The following is an 18,978-nucleotide window of genomic DNA, read 5'->3' on the forward strand; positions in this document are numbered from 1 at the left end:
TAGCTCGGGACTTGGAAGTTCATCTCAATTGAGAGCCGAATTACCTGCATTTGTATCCTCCACTCAAAAACAAACAGATGCAGCTATTTCAATAGAATAAACATGTGAATAAAGCAGTTTCTCGTACAAATCTGAATGCTAACCTTGGCTTGGCTTGTTTCTGAGAACTTAAGATCCAGGCACCCGGAGAACAACATATTTCATCATCTTAAAATGACATACAACGTTTTACAAAGGAATGTTACTCATTAAAACTGGATAAAAAAAGTAAATCTAGGGAAGCATATACGAACAACCAGAACTGTGACACATGCTCAAAGGGTAGGCTATTCCACGCCATTAAAGACGAAGAAATGAAACAAAGGGTTACCTCAATTATGGATTTCTCTGGGTTTAAAATTGTTTAAAGGATTTGGTGTAACATATGTATATAACCCAACCAAATACATGACATGTCTACTTGTTTTCACACAGATACAGCCTACCTTTAAAGAGCAGAGAATGCTGCTGTGTTACAAACCTTTCTGTTTCATCCATATCAAATGATATGTGATTGGTTAGTGCTGTATGATGCTTCAACAACCACGTTTGTGAAAGTTAATAATGAACATTTGCCTGGGACTGAAACCTTCCCTGATGCTGCCACAACTGGCAACTTGTGACCAACAACACCAAGCATGTGAAAATCATAAAGGCGAACACCAAGATCCATGTAAACATGTAAATACTGAGGGCCTAACATAGGCCTGTGCTGGGAGTGAGATCATTTTGAGTCTTGGATAATATTTCTGCCGGGAGATACTTCTCATGTCTTTTATCTTAGAGGCTGAACTACTCACCAACTTCCCCTTCTGGCATCATTATCATTCTAAGAGGGTTTTCTAGTGAGTTATCAAAAACAAATAAAAGAAAGTGAGAAAAGTATAAAAACATATTTTTTATTAATTTCATGTTTTCATGACCTGAATTTATTTATTTGTGTATTTAATTCATAAACAATACATTAATTGTGTATGAATTAAATACACAATTAAATGTGTATTTAATTCATACAAATTAAAAAATGCTTCTCATAAATTAACACGTGACGACTGTTATAGCCTAATAGGGGAAATTAAAGCCATTTAATATTCACATAGCTTCATTACTCGTCATTACTAACAAAAATCACAGATTTATCATTCATATAAAAAATGAGAATAACCGGTTGTGTATTAACCCGTCACCGGGGACGAACGTGTGAAAGAAATGCGTTAAAAAAAAAGAAAAACTCATATTATATCACGCGACAAAAAAAGGCAAAGATGTTTTGTTTCATTCTGTATTAAATGACCATATATCGCTTATGTGTTAACCGATAAGCTTACAGTGTCAAACCATGTTTTTAGGAAGACCCATTAGGAAAAAACAAGTAATTTTTTTTAATGTATTATTAATCATTCGTCTTATAATTACATTTACAACATAGAATGGTCTGACGTAAAACGTATGAACCCAAAGAAAAAATATCCAGTTAATATTAAGTTAAGTTAATGTTATGTCTTATAAGAAATAATTTGATTCATTGGCCTAATGAATAATGTTTAGTTTTAATTCAATTCCTTGCAGGACACTTATCATGATAAAGTTAATTATTAATTTAAAGAACGAAAATAGACAAGATTGTGCCCAAAATTGAGTTTGTTGGCAATCAATTGTTATATTACATCAGTTATTTTTTTGTATGTTATTTCCTGTTGTGTTTTTATTTTTAAATAATATGATTCTTCGATGTTTAGAGCAACTTACTTCCTTTTTTCTAAGGGCAGTGTGTGTGATGTGTGATCGGGGGAAGGCTTCATATCTGGAGCCTATCACGTCCTCCCTCCACATCAGACACACCTCCACAATATGACCACTTACAAAATGTATATATCATAGGTTAGAAAAACTGAGCGTGTGTTTGAGTCACTAGTAGCGACTCCACGCGTCAAAATAAGACAAGATAATAACAAAGTGTATAGATAGATATCCTAATGAGGCGGTGTGAGCTGATCACTTAAATGCTTTGACCGAGTGAGACACTGCATTTAACAAGTTGTGGCATGTCTGTGCGCTGCTGAGAATAACAGTCCACACTGTTGTTTTGTGCTTTGTATTTATTGTGCATGCTCTTATTGAACTGGACGCAACAGCGGAGCCTTATGACATTACGCACAGACCAGGAGCGGGGCTGCTAATGGGCGGCATAGGTGGCAACCTTTACCTCAGCATGTTGAATGGGACTGAAACGCAAACTTTCGGAAAGAGCACGGACATCGGCAGTCACCTCCACCGCGGCGGCAAGGATCTAGCAGAGTTTAAAATGGGGATCCAGGACGCCAGGTTTTACTACCCAGACTCTGTTCAGAGCGGGCAGGACACCCTGGCTCTGCCGTACCACTCGGAGCAGGCGGTGGGAGGGTACGGAGCGCAACCGGGCAGGTTTTACGCACAGCCCCTCGGTAGTTGCCCGTACGGCGGGGTGCGCTCGCCGCCAAGAAGCGGAGCCGTGCAGGGGTACATCTCCGTGGCGGGAGACGGGTTTTCTACAGCCGGTAAAGACTTGTACTCTCCTTCCCCGGAGAACTACACGGCCAGCTTTCAGCACGGCTACCAGCGGCCGTCTCTCTACCCTTTACCTGGGCTACAGGTGTGCGGGAAGACCCAGGCTCTGCTCAATAACTACCCGCTATGGGCCAAGTTCCACAAGTTCCAAACCGAGATGATAATCACCAAACAGGGGAGGTAAGTGACAGACAAAAATTATCACCTTTTTTCCCAAAATAACAAAATAGTACCCTCTCTTATCAGATTTGATTAAATAGGTTAAGGACATTTTAAAAACTACTTGGCTTTACACTTTCAAATTCACTCCACCACTACTCTTATCTTGTGGAAGAACACATACCACAACACTGCAGCTTCCTATACAACTGAACTTGAAAACTAAATAAATTACCCCTGTCATGCTGTCTGTGCTGAGTGGAGGTCAGGGTTCACTCATCATTTAGCTCCCGTTTACTTTGCAGGCATCCCCATCAGCCGTCAGGTGACGGAGCTGTTGGCAGCTTTACGTTATTTATTTGATGAGAATCACCTCGGTCTGAACATGTTTAGCATCATAGATTTACGCTTTCCTTTTGCGCAAAAGCTAGTTAACATAAGAGCCGTAATGGAAAACGCTTACAGTAAATTATATACATGGATAGTCCTGTCAAAATAAAAATGCTTAGGCCTACTTAACATTTTATTTCAGTAAACTTCAATATACAATTTGTTATTATTCTTCTTTTCTTTTGTGTTTATTTGTTAATCGTCAACAAAAAAGGCTTTGGTCAAAAGTCATTGAGCTCATAGCAATTGCAAGCTGAGTTGCTGGAAAACCTTTTGACACATTTGCTTGACCCCGAAAAAACATGGGGAAATTAATCCAGAGGCAAATCAATACATAGCCTATTACATGTGTTGCGTAAGTGGTGTATTTTAATTCCTCATTACTCCCGGGAGGCAGGCTGCCTACTTTGCAATAATACCCGGTGATTTTTACATTAGGATCGACTTTATCGAAATCAGTCTGAAAAAACTATGTCTGTTATGGCTTCTCGATGCTCATTTAAAAAGGCGATGTGATCAAGTGAGAAACCAACTTTCTGATTGTTAAACCTCGGCGCGATATCTCGAGTAGGCGGATGTAGAGATGATGATACTGACATTGAGATAAAAAACAAGCACCCGGGTCTGCGAGGATTCGGAGCCCTGAGCGGGCCTGTTCCGGGTCACTGAGCATTGAGATGTGGCCTGTCGATGAGCATTAATTCACTAATATGCTACACTTGTGTTTGACAGAAGGTTTCAGGCCATGGGTTTCTCATGATCAGAAAACAAGTGCGCTGTCACATAGGACACTGATATTTCCATTGTAGGTACACACACGTATCGGCCTTTAATTAAATAATTGCTCCAAATAAATTGTGTATTTTTAATTGTTGTTTTAACAGCTTTTTGTAATTGTTCTAGTTTAAAAATGATATGCAGGTTTTTCTAAAAGCTATTATGTTACAGTGTTGAAAAATATTCCCCTTTGAACTGCATGAGAGCTATTCTGAGTGCAGTTACATGGCGTTTTAGTTTTTAGGATGTAGTTTCTTAAAATATGAAGATACTACATCCATCTTTTCTTTCAAAGGCTTGAATACATGCTGATAATGCCTTGTGTCTTTATTGCGACATGGAGTATACAAGAAATGACCATTATTGTATTTTGTTTGTGTGTTTGTTGTGTGTGTGTGTGTGTGTGTGTGTGTGTGTGTGTGTGTGTGTGTGTGTGTGTGAGATCATGCCAGTGTGCTCTCAAATACAATAATTAGAAAAAAGATGACTATTTCTATCTTAAAAAGCTGCCCTTAAAGACACACATATGCATTCACATACAGTCATACACAGTCACACACACACCTAAGCAAAAGTGTACCAACTCTCCGGCAAAAACAAAAGGATCGGGGAAATGGGTGCGGAGGTGTCATCCTTCCACCTTTGATAAAATGCTAATTGTCATATTGCGTAAAAACCACAAACCTCATGTTACGAACATTTCTAAAATGTTCTCGCCCTTTTCTCTTCAATCCCTCGATCAAATGCAGAACTGCAGCCATCCAAGCCCAAACATTCGTGGAGGCCTTTTTTGTCTTTTAACAAACAAAAAACTTCTGCACGATTTTGAAGTTCAGCAGTGCAAAAAACAAGAAGTTTTCAATATAAGAAGCGATATCCTCCTTACATTTTTATCCTGGGGTTCAGGCTCCTACAATAATTTTGCTGTGGTTTATAGAGAGGAGTCTGAAGGTCTGCAATGTTAATCAAAACCCCTGTATCTGTAGGAGAAAAGGTGAAAGAAGGTCCAGAGAGAAGTATAGAGATGGGTCAAACACCACTGAGCCTTTAGATGGCCACACTGAGAAAGTGAGGCCCCTTTGAAGTTCAGGAAGTAAAAGACTAGATTCTCTTTTTTTCAGCCTGCACTAGACGCTGGGTACATCGCCTGACAGATCTCTCTGAAGTTTCGCTCATGTACCACACATGGGCTTTGAAATCTAGAGACATTTTCATGGCCTGTAGCGAAGGGGGCCGAATTCATCTGTGTTTCTCATGAGCTAAATTCATATCACCACACTAGATGATGCCATTTCAGGCGCTGCTGTTATAGACTCATGCACCAAGGCAGAGTTCATCGAGGCTGCATACGTCTAGAAGGGCATTTAGTTTGATGTAAACATGTACTTTTCTGTTGTCCACAGGACGAAGAAATAAAGACAGAAAAAAGCAGAAAGAGGTTTTTCAAAGGCAAAATCATGGGATTTTCTGAAATAGTGATAAAGTTAATCAAATGACTAAAACTGAAAAGAGAAAGTGAAGCTTTTTTCCTCGTTCATATGTTTCACCCAAACTACACCTGGGGTATGCTTATAGTTTGGATGTGAGTCAAGAAGACCAACTTCTCCCAAACATGATTTACAAGAAGCACATTCATTTAAAGGGGTCCTATTGTGCCTTTTTGGGTTTTCCCACTCCGTTGTGTTCTTCCGTAACATAGTGACATCACTCCCATGCTTCTATTGGGACATCTCTAATGGCGCTTTTCCACTGCAGCACGTAGCACGGTTTAAGCGGTGGCCCGTTTTTTTTTGCTTTTCCGGCTCAGGGCTACCTTTTTACCTTTTTTCTGGCCCTCCATAATCGAGGTTCTTATCCGGGCCAACAACCAGGCTGAATATGCTAAACTAGTGACGCAAACACTCAACTGCTGAATGGTCAGAGAGAATCGCTGGCAAGGGGGCTACAACTACAACAAAATGAACATATTTTATCGTGATTTAATTGTAATACACGTTTCACACTGATGCCGAAGTAACAACATACTGATACCGGTCTGCAGACAAGACGGCAGGCGAAAAACCTTTTAAAATGCGTGTTTTCTGAATGGAGATCGGATCAATCAGGCTAAGCTAACGTTGTATATGCTCCGTCCACACTCACAACAACGGCCTACAGACATAAATAAACCAACGACTTTATTCACCATGACACAGACCGTCTGTGGTTTGTACTTGTTTAACTTTTGTCTAGTTTCTGAACAGATATGAGGAGCTCTGAGCTCTGAGTGCTAACAGCTAGCGGCGGATGTTTTGGTTTTGTGGTTCGCATTGAAGATGACGTCACGGCAGTTTTACGCAGCGCCGCTCCGTCCGCCGAACAGCCGATCGCCCCGCCTACACTGCGTTACTATACTAACTACCCCAGTTACTAAACTGTAATGGAAACGCAGCTTAAAGTGAGCCTGGCCTACCAAGGCCAAACTAAGCTGTGCTAAGCCGTGCTAGGTCCTGCAGTGGAAAAGCGCCATAAGCTGTCACAACCGAGCCTGCCAGCTAACCAATCAGAGCAGACTGAAATCTCGCTAGTATACGAAAAATAAAGAGCTTTTTGAACATTGAAGCATGTAAACATGTCATAGTAAAGGCACAAACTACAAATATGAAACCTGTAAATAAGCATCATAGGGCCCCTTTAAAGGGTAATTTTAAGGACAGAACAGTTGAGTGGTGATTAATTTCACAAGCGTAAAGCCACTAAGAACTATTGGCATATCATCAACGTCAAAAAACTTCTGAAAAATGATTGAAAAGACAATAAGTCACGAGTCATGCTGGCAAAGTTCTGCATGATCATCTGTGATAAAGGAAGGAGATAAGACATACTAAGTTCTCTCTTTTGCAAAAATCTTTCAGGGAAATAATGCAGAGGTAAACTTCAGACTAAGAGGATTCATGCTCATCTGCTCTCTCCGCTCCACTGAGTCCAAACTGTGACACAAATCAGTCTGATGTTTGGTAGTTTTTCAGAGAGGAAATAATCCTTTGATTTATTGTGCTCCCAAGAACAGTAGGGACTTTTTACAAGTATTGCTTTGAGCAAATTTTTCTTGAAAAAGCTGAATTTTAATTCTTGAAGTTTCTGGTTTTGGCCTACATACGTATATAATCACTTACTATTTATATTGTGGCAAGACACTTCACCCACAATTGCTCCTGTGGGGATGGCCCACAGTATTGAATGTTTGTAAGTTGCTATGGATAAAAGCGTTTCATAAGTGACAAGTAACGTAATGTAATATACATGATTTCAATAAGAATGGTTTTTTTTAAATAAATGGACTGATACTGCTTAGTTAGGTCCTACAAAGTAAAACTATAATTTAATAATCATTAAATAATCAAATATGCTTCCCAAGTATGTCACATTTTGGAAATGATCACTTCAAATCACCAAGGAGGAGTGGGTCTCTTCTCTCTTTTATGTTCAATATGTAATGCAGTAATGTTTAACAAGGACAATCAGAAATCCTTATATTTCTTATCAAAAGTACTGCAAGGTACTATTAAAAGGAATATTTGGAAGTATTGTGGACTAACTCTTTCTGTATAAAAGCAGAAGTGGAACGATTTCAAGGTTTTAGCAGCATGACTTGTCACTTCCTGTTCAGCTGTTTATGTGAGCATAAGGAGCTTTTCGCAGAAACATCTAGTAGCAATCTATTCTAATAGCTAAATGACTTCTTCCTCTTACTGTTTGAATAATTTTCTAATTATCAAGTGGTGAAACCCACCGCTGCTTGAGCCACAGGCCCTCAACTTGTTATTTTTCAGCGGGATCCTCAATATTTGTTTTCCAAAGAAGGTTATTTAAAACATGGGAGGCTGAGAGGACTGAAAATAAACTGCTAATTGTGATTATTTAGATTCCAAATATTACGACAATTTTTCTCACTATGAGTTAGAATTTTTTACTTTTGGTCAACAAAACAATATATTGATCCGACTAACAAGTATTGCGTGTGCATCAAAGACTAAAATATTCTTCCTCTGTCTCACAGAGTTCTGTTTCTGTACCGAAACTATAAAACACATCAATGAGCCACTGTTGCACTTGGTGACATATTTCTTCATTACCATGAACACGCACACCGTTTATTTTTGCCTCAATCCCACCTACACCGACCTGCTTCCACAAATACTTACTGGATCAACAAATGTGGATTAATCCGCTGCTGAAAATAGTCCAAAAATAAATGTACTACAGTGCCCAGCTGTTGATGAACCTTAATACAAATTAACAAACATTTGTATTGTATTCCTATTTTATTATTATTTACAAATGATGTTGAGGCACCAGGGGGAAGTATTGAGACAGAGACAAACAGATTGTTGGTTTTGGTCTTTCAATCAGATTTCTAGATAAGAGAAAGACAAAACACCAGCATCATCCTTTATGAAGCATGAACCATGAAATCAGCATTATCAAATGACATCCTGTACAACAACATTTACATTTTACCAATGTTAGGCACTGAGTTCCTCTGCAATAGGTCAATAGAGAAGCAGGAGTGTCTGTTAGAGAGTGCTTGTGTCCGGCAGCAGCTGTAGAATGGCATGTTTTCGTCACAGATGATCAAGCGTACGCACGGTGACAAAAACTGGACCTGAACTCCTGTCTGGATGAATCAGCGGGTGCACTCATGTAGAAAAGTCCTCTCCCTGGTGAATATCTAGTTCCTCTTCTCCTCTTCTGCCGTGCATCCCCAGGACAAACCCTCCACCTCCCCCCCTTCGCTCCACCCTCTGCTCTTTCCTTTTCCCTTTATCTAACCTCTGTTTCCCCCTCCCGCGCTCTTTCTCTACCCAAACCCTCCCCCCCTTTCCTCTCTCTCTCCAACATCCACTCAGTTTATTTTGATTTGCTCTTAAACGTCACCACCAGCGGTACTGTCTCTCTCTGTATTACTGGCTGGTTCACCACACTCGTCTGTTTCTTTGGTATTTGCTCTGATGAAAAGATTACAGTTATGAGTATTCATGTGCGTATACAAACACCTGGATCACAGTGCCAGCCAGTTTTCATTACTGTCAAGGTTTCCAGTGAATCAGAGCAGCACCCTGGCAGGTTGGTTGGGGAGTCTGTCTGGTTGCTGTGGAGCTGCAGGTTTGATTCCTACTTGTGCTCAAGCTAGTCAAGTGGATTTGTGCATCAATGTACTGCAAACAAGCAAAACGGTTTCTCTGAGGTGGAAACTGTGTGTCAAACTAATCAGAAGGCAATGAAGCGACTGTATGCTTCTTTACCACGCCACAACCACTAACTGCGTTTTTCAGCTTCCCTCTCTAAATTTGGTGCATCAAGTGCCGCCCTCGCATGCAAATACCTCTCTGTGTTGTGTTTTCTATGGTTTCCCCCTGCCAAGTTCTGATTTCCTATAAAAGGCTTTAGTGTTAGTGAATCGACAATATCAACGAAGCAAAAATGATAACTACTCATCTTCCTTCTAGATGACTTTCACACAGTGTAGGCGGGTGGATCCATTCATACACTGAACAGCAGAGTTTCTGTTTTCACTTGTATTAAACTGTGCAGTGGAAGAGGAGACCTTTCACCTGTTCTTTGCGAGCCAGTGAAGAGATGCTGCCACGATTCAGTTTCACCCAGAACTATGATTGATTGTTAAACTGGACTCGCCATGTAGCCAGAAAGACCCAACTGGGACCGCTCAGGGCAGGGTTTGTCTTACCAGTGTGTGTGTGTGTGTGTGTGTGTGTGTGTGTGTGTGTGTGTGTGTGTGTGTGTGTGTGTGTGTGTGTGTGTGTGTGTGTGTGTGTGTGTGTGTGTGTGTGTGTGTGTGTGTGTGTGTGTGTGTGTGTGTGTGTGTGTGTGTGTGTGTTCTTTCCACATGTTGTCATTCAAAGGCACTGTTCAGAATAAAGTCCAAAAAAAAGTCACAAATTAGAATGAACAAGGCAAATTCAAAGAAACAAATAAAGTATGCATGCAAAGATCGTGATATTTGCATTCCATTTTCTTTAAGACAATCAAAAATAAATAATCTTTCGACTTTTTGGATAGCAGTGTTAATGTTTTAGGAAGTATGTGAGGATTTTTTGGGCTGAGTAGTGTTTCAATAGTGCCAATTATTTATCTAGAGTTTATCTGTAGTTTTTTATCAAACGCTATCAAACAGGAGGGATAAGTGTCTCTTCACACCTCCCTTGTATTTACACCACTGAACCAAACTGCTTCAGGGAAGACAGTGCGAGATCACAGTGTTTGTAGTTTGCCTAAACTGCCAACATTCGCTTCTTAACATTGGCGTTGCCTGCATTTTCAAACGGAACTATTTTTAGAAATCTACACTGTTTTACAAACCATCAAGAGATCAAATACTGGAAACATAAGATCTTATCTATCTGTTCCACCCAAAGCAACACGTTTTAAAAGAAAGAAAAGGGCGTTTCTGAAAAGTACGTTTTTTTTCTCTTTTGTGTACAGTCCTTGCACTCATTGACTAATTTAGCCATGCACTGTAGCAACTCAGTGGTGGTGTTGGTTGCCTATCACACAAATGCTCCATAGCCTCAGGTGCTATTAGCCTGTGTCAAACAGCTGGGCCAAATGTCAAACATGTTGCCCTGATTTATTACACACAGGGGACATCATATAGACCCAGAGTGCAGCGCAAGTTCAAATGCAAATACATAGAGGATGAAGTGAGTTAATCAGTCCACATTCACTGAGCCAAGTTTATCTTGGGAAGTACCCTTATTTGTTCTCTTTCAGAGTTAAATGAGAAGATTACTATTGTGTAGTTTAATCAAACCTATTACTATGCATTTAATGATATGTTTTATTATGAGACTTAATGTTCAGGAAATAACACTTAGCCTCCATTTTAATTGATGGGGGGAGGTTGGCGGGTGTTAGGGACCTGGATAATGAATAATAAATGGGGGCTGCACCAACCAAAACATTTTGAGAACCACTGCTATAGCCCCACCCACAGGTTGAATCTTTTTGATTTTTTTGTACACAAAAGATGGATTGCATTACAATATGGCACAGATATCCATCCAAGATACATTCTAACGTAGGTTATCCTTTTTTCCTCTCGCCCCATCAGGCCAATTTGTTTTATGTATCCAATATTGGTTAATGGGAAAATTCCAGAGACATACATACAGTATATCCAAACATAATTAAGCTAATGTATTCCCATGAGCATCAGCTCTACTGTTGGCTTAGGGCGGATTAGCTAATGTTAGCATGCTAACACACTAAACAAAGACTGTTCACATGGCAAATATAACGCCTGCTTAACATCAGAATGTTAGTATTGTCATTGTGAGCATGTTGGCATACTGATGTTAGCATTAGCTCAATGCACTGCCAACTAAGCTGAAGAAGAACCAGCAAATAGTCCCTCTAATACTCCCTCTCATAGTCTACTGGCTACTGTATGGCTGCAGACTATTTGCATTGTTTCCCTTTCAACAAAGCCACCTGAAACATATCCATGTTCCGAGGGACCTATGTCCATCAAGCTGATATCTTCGTAATATGACACAATAAAAAAGTGATTTATGATCTCAAGAACGTATTTGGAAATGTTCTCAATATTCCGCTTATAGCCGACGGATGTTACACCACTGTGAGGAATGGATTTTTACCATTCAAACTGCACTCTAAACATCCATCTTAATTTGTTTTTTTGCAATTCGATCTAAGATTCACCTTCACTAACCAATTTCTTACAATGTTAGTTCAAATCAAGACCATGGCACATAGAGATAACCCCAGTCAGGGCATTAGTTTTCAGTCTTTATGCTGAGCTAATAGGTTGGTAGCTTTAGCTTCTCATTTACCAAAAGAGCTCTTTATCCTCTCAGCAACAATGCAAATGAGTAAATATACAAAAAGTCTCCTTTGCTCTTGGTTTAACCCAGCCTCTCTTCACTCTGCCGCAGTGCCCGGGGACGCCCTGACCTCCTGGTTACCTCGTCTCACTGAAGGCTTCAGTGTTCAAAATAAGTTCACATGTAAAGAGCTCCAGCAATCAGGAACAGCTTGTGGTGGCATCTTTTATTAACAGCAGTATTAAATATTCACCTTCGCACACCACTGTCAGCCATCCCCTCCACCTCTCGTCCATTTCTACTAAACTCTTGCTAGAGGAAATCACTTCCCTGCTTTCCTTCTAATACTATTCTTTCAAGATTGTAGAATATCCATTCACTGGATTGTTTTTGCATTTGGCATTAAGTGCAACTTCATTTTCACTTTTTAAATTTTGAACGGATTTACTAAATATTCGGTACTGTGGGTTGGGGTAATGGAGAGTGATTTAAAGTATTAGGTGCTAAAATAAGGACAAACTGCACAAATAAAGCTTACTAATCTAAAAGGACATCAATGCGATAAACATGTCAGCTATGGAACAGTTCTCCTGAAACAGCTTGCACTATTGCATTTATAGTTTCAGATTTGACACCGTGAATCACTTTGACTTTGCAATTTGTAAGCACGCCTTCTAAAATTCTTTCATCGTTCTTGGTCTTTCAAGGCAGAGAAAAAGTCCCATTTAAATAAAATAAAAAATACTGCTCAATTTCAGTAGGTCAAATCCTCCTAGTAGTGGTCGTACATGTATTTTACATTCCCATAAATGTACTTTGAGCATTCAATTCCCAATGGGAAATATTGCCCTGAGCTGTTCCTCATGTTGAGTCCATGCATGTTCTTCTCTTCTTTGAAGCAGTTGAGGAGACAAACGTCATGCAAATGAATGCAAACAAATATTGGTTGATTGGTCAAGTAACTTTTTCCTTTGCAATACCAAAACAAACAAATAATGATACATGCTAAAAATGATTAATCCTGTTTCTCCCCGTGTGTTTATCCAGGAGGATGTTCCCCTTCCTGAGCTTCAACATCAGTCTTCTGGACCCGTCTGCTCACTATAACGTCTCCGTGGACGTGGTTCTGGCGGATCAGCACCACTGGAGGTACCAGGGCGGCAAGTGGGTCCAGTGTGGGAAAGCGGAGGGCAACATGCCAGGTACTTTAAATCAAAACACAGGATAATAAATGAAATTCAATGGATTGCTGCTTTTTTTTATGAGTTTTCTACCTTAATGTGGTTTTGCTTTAATTAAGTTAAAGATTTAAGTACTTTTACTCACCGAGAAAATTTGTTCTCTGTTTGTTTTTTTATCGATTTGACATCCCTTGAATTAAAGTGACAATAATTGATCATTAAGTTATCCATAATTTAAGTTGATGTATTTTAGGCCAAAAAATGTTTAAAGCTGCAAAGATTGTTTATGTTTTACCTAATACTTATGCCAATTGTATGAACTTAACAAATCGGACACTTAGCTCCATAGCCATAAATGGACAAAAAAAAGATGTGCTCACATTTTTCTCTGCATTTTCTAACAAAAGTATATGATCTACAACCAGCTGAGGAGCAGATTCCCTTAACAATCAATAATCGGAAGCATGCAACTTATTGCATGCAAAATTGAAGAATCTTTTGAGGAAGTGGTTTAGTTAGCAATATTGTAACCAACCTACATCACCATGCACAAGTAGTTTGAGAGGTTTCTGTGGACATGTGTGAGATTCTATTTTCTGTTGTTGAGGTCAACAGCTTCTTCTGACATCCTGCAGAGATTGTGTGAGCAATTCAGAAAGTATGCATTGCTGGGTAAATATTCCTTTAAAGCTAAATGGGCTACAATTTTGTCTAAATGATGGCCCTTATGAAGTAATCAATGTCCAATGAAAACATTTTTAGTAATTATGAGTTCATTTTTGTCACTTTATAGTAGATTATACCGGCTTAAATTCACTGGACATTTGTTTTGTAGGCCATTAAGACCTAGGTCACCTTCCTTCATATTTTACAGCTATAAATAATAAAAAAAGGTAAAGAAACAAATGAATTTACTGCATGCATGTAGGTTATACGATAATGAATTTCAGCAGCAATGGGTGGAGATCTCAAAATCAGGCTGGCAGATAGGATTAAGGGAAACTTACTCAAGAAAATGGTCAGGAACAGGCTTACAGGCTGACAACAGGTTGGCAGTGAAAATAACCTGACCTCTGAGCACAGGAAACAAAAAGCAGGAACAAGAGGAAATAAGCCGGTTAAATACTGCAGGGCTGTTGAGGGAGAGTGGAAACAGGTGAGCAGGTGAAGTAGAGAGTCAGGTGACTGGAACAGGTCGGAAAAGTCTGAGGGCATCTGGTGGATGGATGGAGAATGGCGTCCAGGGGGGGTGTAGGGAGGGACAGAGACTGTGAAAGTTGGTGTTGGATAAGACGGTGGGGAAAGAAGCATCAATTACTTCAAATAAATTGGAAATAAATCAAGTTTAAGAGTGCATTTAGCTTAAAAAAAACGTTAGCATTAAAGAGTTCCACCTCTTTAAATAAAAAAAAAGCTTTATGGGCCTTAGTGCAGATGTTATCAGCTCCATAAAACATGGCCTATTCGATGTACCAAGTTTCAAAAAGAGCCAGACATATATATTATATATTGGCCAATATTAAGTTATTGCATATGTATTGTATCAGTACATATGTCAGCTAATAACTATTGTTGCATGACAGACATGCAAAATTAGGTTTGAGAAAGTTTGTCAATCAGAATTAAATTGTGTTTTATGTATCTTGATCGCAAATTGTCTATGAAATGAATCTACAGGATTTTGTATCAACATTGCTTCTTAATGTTCAAATTTAGAAGCTGCCCAATGAAATTCTTCCATCTCCCATGTTTTTGTTTTTGCTTACCTGTTATTGTTTCTTTACAGTTTTATAAATTAAGTATTTGGGATATTCTTAGCCCATGAAAAGATGGCATACTGGAGATAGATGATATTTCATAGCAGTTTTCTGCTTCAATCCATGTTACGTTCTCCCCGTTCTCTCTTCGTCTGTTTAACAACTATTTCTTCGTTTAACAACTATTTCTTCCTGTTCACACCTCGTAGAAAAAAACACAATAGTCAAACAAGATTAAATGTTGTGTGTGATTGAGGATTAGCCACATTTATAGAAATAAAAGAGAAAGTACAGGGTGTTGTCACACGTATGCCATGTGTTGGGTAAAGGTGACTGCTGATGTGCTACAGTTGTGGAAACTGTGGTAAAACAACTTTTGTCAATTATATTTAATAGTTCATTTATGTGGTCTGATCGTAAAAGGTTAGCAAGGCCATTGTGGTAAGGCTGTGAGACATCATGTCGCTGTGATAATATCCTGCAATAAGAATATTTATTAAATATAAAAGGGATGGAAACTGGCATTTTAACCAATGAGATGAATTTGATTGTAGGTCACATAATGGACTGTTTTTAAAACAGCTCCTCACATTCCACCCTTTAAACTTGATCAACCAAGAAGAGCGATGAATTGTGTTGGAAAAATATTAGCATCAAATAACTTGTTCATTATTTACAGCTTTTGAAATTGACATATATATTTCCAATTTATTTTAATTATCAGAATTATAATTATTATCATTGATTTACTGTTATTTTATTTATTTCAATTTTAATGAATTATTTTTGAATTTTTTTTTTATCCGGTTCTTGTGTCTTTGAAAATTGTTGTTTTTAAATTAGAACAAATTATTGCAATACAATGTTTTGTTATCTTTGAAAATGATGCAAGTTTCCAAAAATGATCAATAATTATGTTTTTATAACTGCACTGTTTATAACTGTGTTATGGGCAAAAAAAATACTCTCAAAATGTAATACATATTGCTCATGGTGTTTTTTTGCACTTACAGGAAACCGGATGTACACGCACCCTGACTCTCCCAACACAGGAGCTCACTGGATGAGACAGGAAGTGTCCTTCAGCAAACTCAAGCTCACCAACAACAAGGGCAGCACCAATAATGTTGGACAGGTACAGTTTCCTGTTCTTTGCCTTCCACCTTTTGTCTTTTCATTCATAATTCTGTGTCAATGCATGATATTAACAGACCACTGATTTGTGTCTTTTGAAATATACACAGATAAGATTAGTAGTATTAGGTTCTTTGGACACTTGGTTTGATCCAGCCAAATGCCTTATTTTCTCTCTGTTTTCCTTACATTTCCTGTTTGATTATAATTTATTTTCTGTCAAAAGGTGTAAAAAATACCTTTCTTTCCTCTTCAGATGATCGTGCTCCAGTCGCTCCATAAGTACCAGCCTCGCCTTCACATCGTGGAGGTGAAGGAGGACGGCTCTGAAGACCCCTTCCTCTCATCCAAAACTCAGACCTTCATCTTCCCCGAGAATCAGTTCATCGCTGTCACCGCTTATCAAAATGCAGATGTAAGTCTTATTCGTAGTTTTTTGTAATTGTGAATTTATGTTAAATCCACTCTGACACGGATTTACCTACGATTAGGGAAACTTCATTTATTTAATTTCCACACTTGTTTATTGCAAGATCTACTGAATTCACAACAGCATCTCTTCTCCACCATTTATTTATATATAGAGTTCAATGATTCATGTTACAGTCATGCTTAAATAGAAGCTTTGGTTAATGCATGTGCGCATCGAAAATGCACACACTCTTATTAACAATCCTACAATCTACTGTAAGTGTTCACAGCAGTTACTATACAGTGGCTAAGTTCAACTAAAAGTCACTTCACCTTGTTTGACCTGATGTAGCTCCACAATATGTGCTGTATATATCGATAACAGCGGTTCAAATACATTGTGTAAGAGTTACTGTAATCCAAAGCATACACTCGTCCTGTTTGTATGATGGTGTGTTCTAAAGATAAACTTTCCAATTGCCTTTTATCCTCATTAATTATTACTGAATGACCTCCTCTGTCTCTGTTCACTTGTTTCTCTTGTGTGGTTGCTCACTCCTTCTCTTTTGTGCTAAGCCTACATTCTCTCATTGCCCTCCTCCTATTCCTTACACAGATCACTCAGCTGAAAATAGACCATAACCCCTTCGCTAAAGGTTTCCGCGACAATTACGACACGTAAGTCAACTATTTAAAAAAGCTAGATTTGGGGAAACAACATACAGTTACTCTTGTACTTGCCTTGTTTATTGAACCTTGCATTTTCTTTGCAAAATTATTGCTGGTGCATGTTAAGTGTTTCCCTTTAAATATTAGAATAGGTGCAATTCTGCTCGAGCGTGCTGCAGTGTGAGGGTGTGAGGGGCTGTGAGATGTTTGATAGATGGTTTGAGGTTTGGGCAGGAAATAACACCTTATTTTTTCTTCTCTTCTCACACTCTCGTCTCTTCCCCTCCTGCCTAGGCTGTATGCTCCTCCCGACTCTGATCGCCTCACCCCCTCCCCTACTGAGACCCAGCAGCTGCTGCCAGGGAGCTGCTACCCCCAAGGCTACCTCTCTGAGCAGTACATGAGCCCTCTTCCTCAGAGCCGCTTCTACGGCCGCGAGCCCCTCGGTATGGGCCAGCAGCACAAAGACCCGTCCTCCAGCCCGGGTCCTCACAGCCGCTGGTACCTACCGCCTCAGCAGGGTGTGGCCACCAATCGTCTCGACTTCACTTCCTCCTACGAGGGGGACTTCTCTGGAAACGGGTTCTACAAACCCTTCCCCTTGCAGACTTCCGCTCACCATGCCCTCAGCTACTACCCAGACCTCCCTTTTGCATCTACGAGCGTGTCTGTATCAGGAGCCACTCCGGCGGGCTGGACCACCAGCCGGCCCACCAGCCGGCCCACCCCTCAGTACCTCAGCCACCAGAGTAAGCCCGGCCCCAGCCTGGGCTGGTTCAGACCCATATCGTCCTCATCATCGTCCTCATCTTCTTCTACGTCGCCTGGCAACCCCAGACTGCACCCGCCCTCGCTCCTGGAGTCTCTGCAGCCAGCCCTGCTGCAGGACAAGCCCAAAGACACTGTGGAGGTGGTGTCCGAGGACCCCTGGCTGGAGCCGCCCTCTGTGAAATCAGCGGCCTCGGCCGACTCGGGCCTTTATGAGGGCGGAGTTGGCGACAACAAGAAGAGAAGGGTGTCGCCGTACACTTCCAGCACTGAAAACTCCCCACCTCCGCGCAGTGGGGAGGTCTGCGAGAAGGACAGCAACAGTGATGCAGACTACTATGGCTACTACACTCACTGAAGACCTCCCAGGGCTGCCCACACCGCCCTCATGAACATGCACTGGTCTGATGAAGGGCTGGAACAGACAAACACCAGAGTCCCCCCTCAAAAGTGTCAGATGATAACAGGAAAAACTTTCAAGGTTGCTGTCAAATTGAACAGAAGTGGATGTGACTGGGAAACTAGCCTAGAGTCACATAAACACTATACAGACAAACAGACCTGTGATTTAAGCCTTTGAAACATCTATAGATTTTTTGGGGGGGAAATGATCTGCATATCTACTTGTTGACAGTCGCCTGCAGGTATTGTCTGTTCTTTCTGCATCAAACTCTCTCTCGGTCTCTTCTGCTCCATCTTGTCTCTTCCTTTTTCTCACCCTCAACCTTTCACACATACTCTCACAATATGCTCACGGTCATTTCCCGTTATGATTCTGAGCAGAAAATACATTTCACTCACAGTCTTCTCTGCAAATCAATTTGTTTAGTGCAGCGCCCACCAGTGTCCACAGAGAAGAACTGCAGGATGACAGTGCAGAGGTAAAGAGAACAATGTCAAGAGATTAAGAAGATTTAGCTAGCACATGTCCTGAAGCCTAATCTATGTCAACCCCGCTGAGCTGTGTGTGTGTGTGTGTGTGTGTGTGTGTGTGTGTGTGTGTGTGTGTGTGTGTGTGTGTGTGTGTGTGTGTGTGTGTGTGTGTGTGTGTGTGTGTGTGTGTGTAAGCTAAGTAAATCAGCGACCACAGCGGAAATAGCAAATCCTTTCTGTCCATTATGATTCTGATTCTTTTAACTGAACACAATCCAATATATCTCACACAGAGACAGATAATATCAAAATGTTGGTTTAAACTGTATGATAAAATCTCACCTAAAAACGTACAAACAGATGTATAAAAAGGAGAATAAATAAATAATGATATAGCTTTGTTTGAGCTGTCGATTAATCAGTTAAACT

The 18,978-nt window shown here is 40.0% G+C and overlaps 1 protein-coding gene across 1 annotated transcript; it reads left to right on the forward strand.

The window, feature by feature from the left end:
- The first annotated feature begins 1,934 nt into the window (after positions 1-1,934).
- tbx21 (T-box transcription factor 21) lies at positions 1,935-18,739 on the forward strand. Its single transcript, XM_079658862.1, has 6 exons — positions 1,935-2,766; positions 12,804-12,958; positions 15,708-15,829; positions 16,085-16,243; positions 16,856-16,917; positions 17,203-18,739. The coding sequence occupies exons 1-6, from the start codon at positions 2,219-2,221 to the stop codon at positions 18,032-18,034; spliced, it is 1,878 nt and encodes a 625-aa protein (XP_079514988.1). The 5' UTR covers positions 1,935-2,218; the 3' UTR covers positions 18,035-18,739.
- Positions 18,740-18,978: the final 239 nt, after the last annotated feature.

The sequence above is a fragment of the Notothenia rossii genome (assembly GCF_949606895.1).
Source record: "Notothenia rossii genome assembly, chromosome: 11".
NCBI lineage: Eukaryota > Metazoa > Chordata > Actinopteri > Perciformes > Nototheniidae > Notothenia > Notothenia rossii.

Excerpts from the sequence above, each read along its gene's own strand:
- tbx21 (XM_079658862.1), top strand. The coding sequence starts at position 2,219 with ATGGGCGGCATAGGTGGCAACCTTTACCTCAGCATGTTGAATGGGACT. Across the intron at positions 12,959-15,707 it reads AGCGGAGGGCAACATGCCAG|GAAACCGGATGTACACGCAC; the intron begins GTACTTTAAATC and ends TTGCACTTACAG. Across the intron at positions 16,918-17,202 it reads TTCCGCGACAATTACGACAC|GCTGTATGCTCCTCCCGACT; the intron begins GTAAGTCAACTA and ends CCTCCTGCCTAG.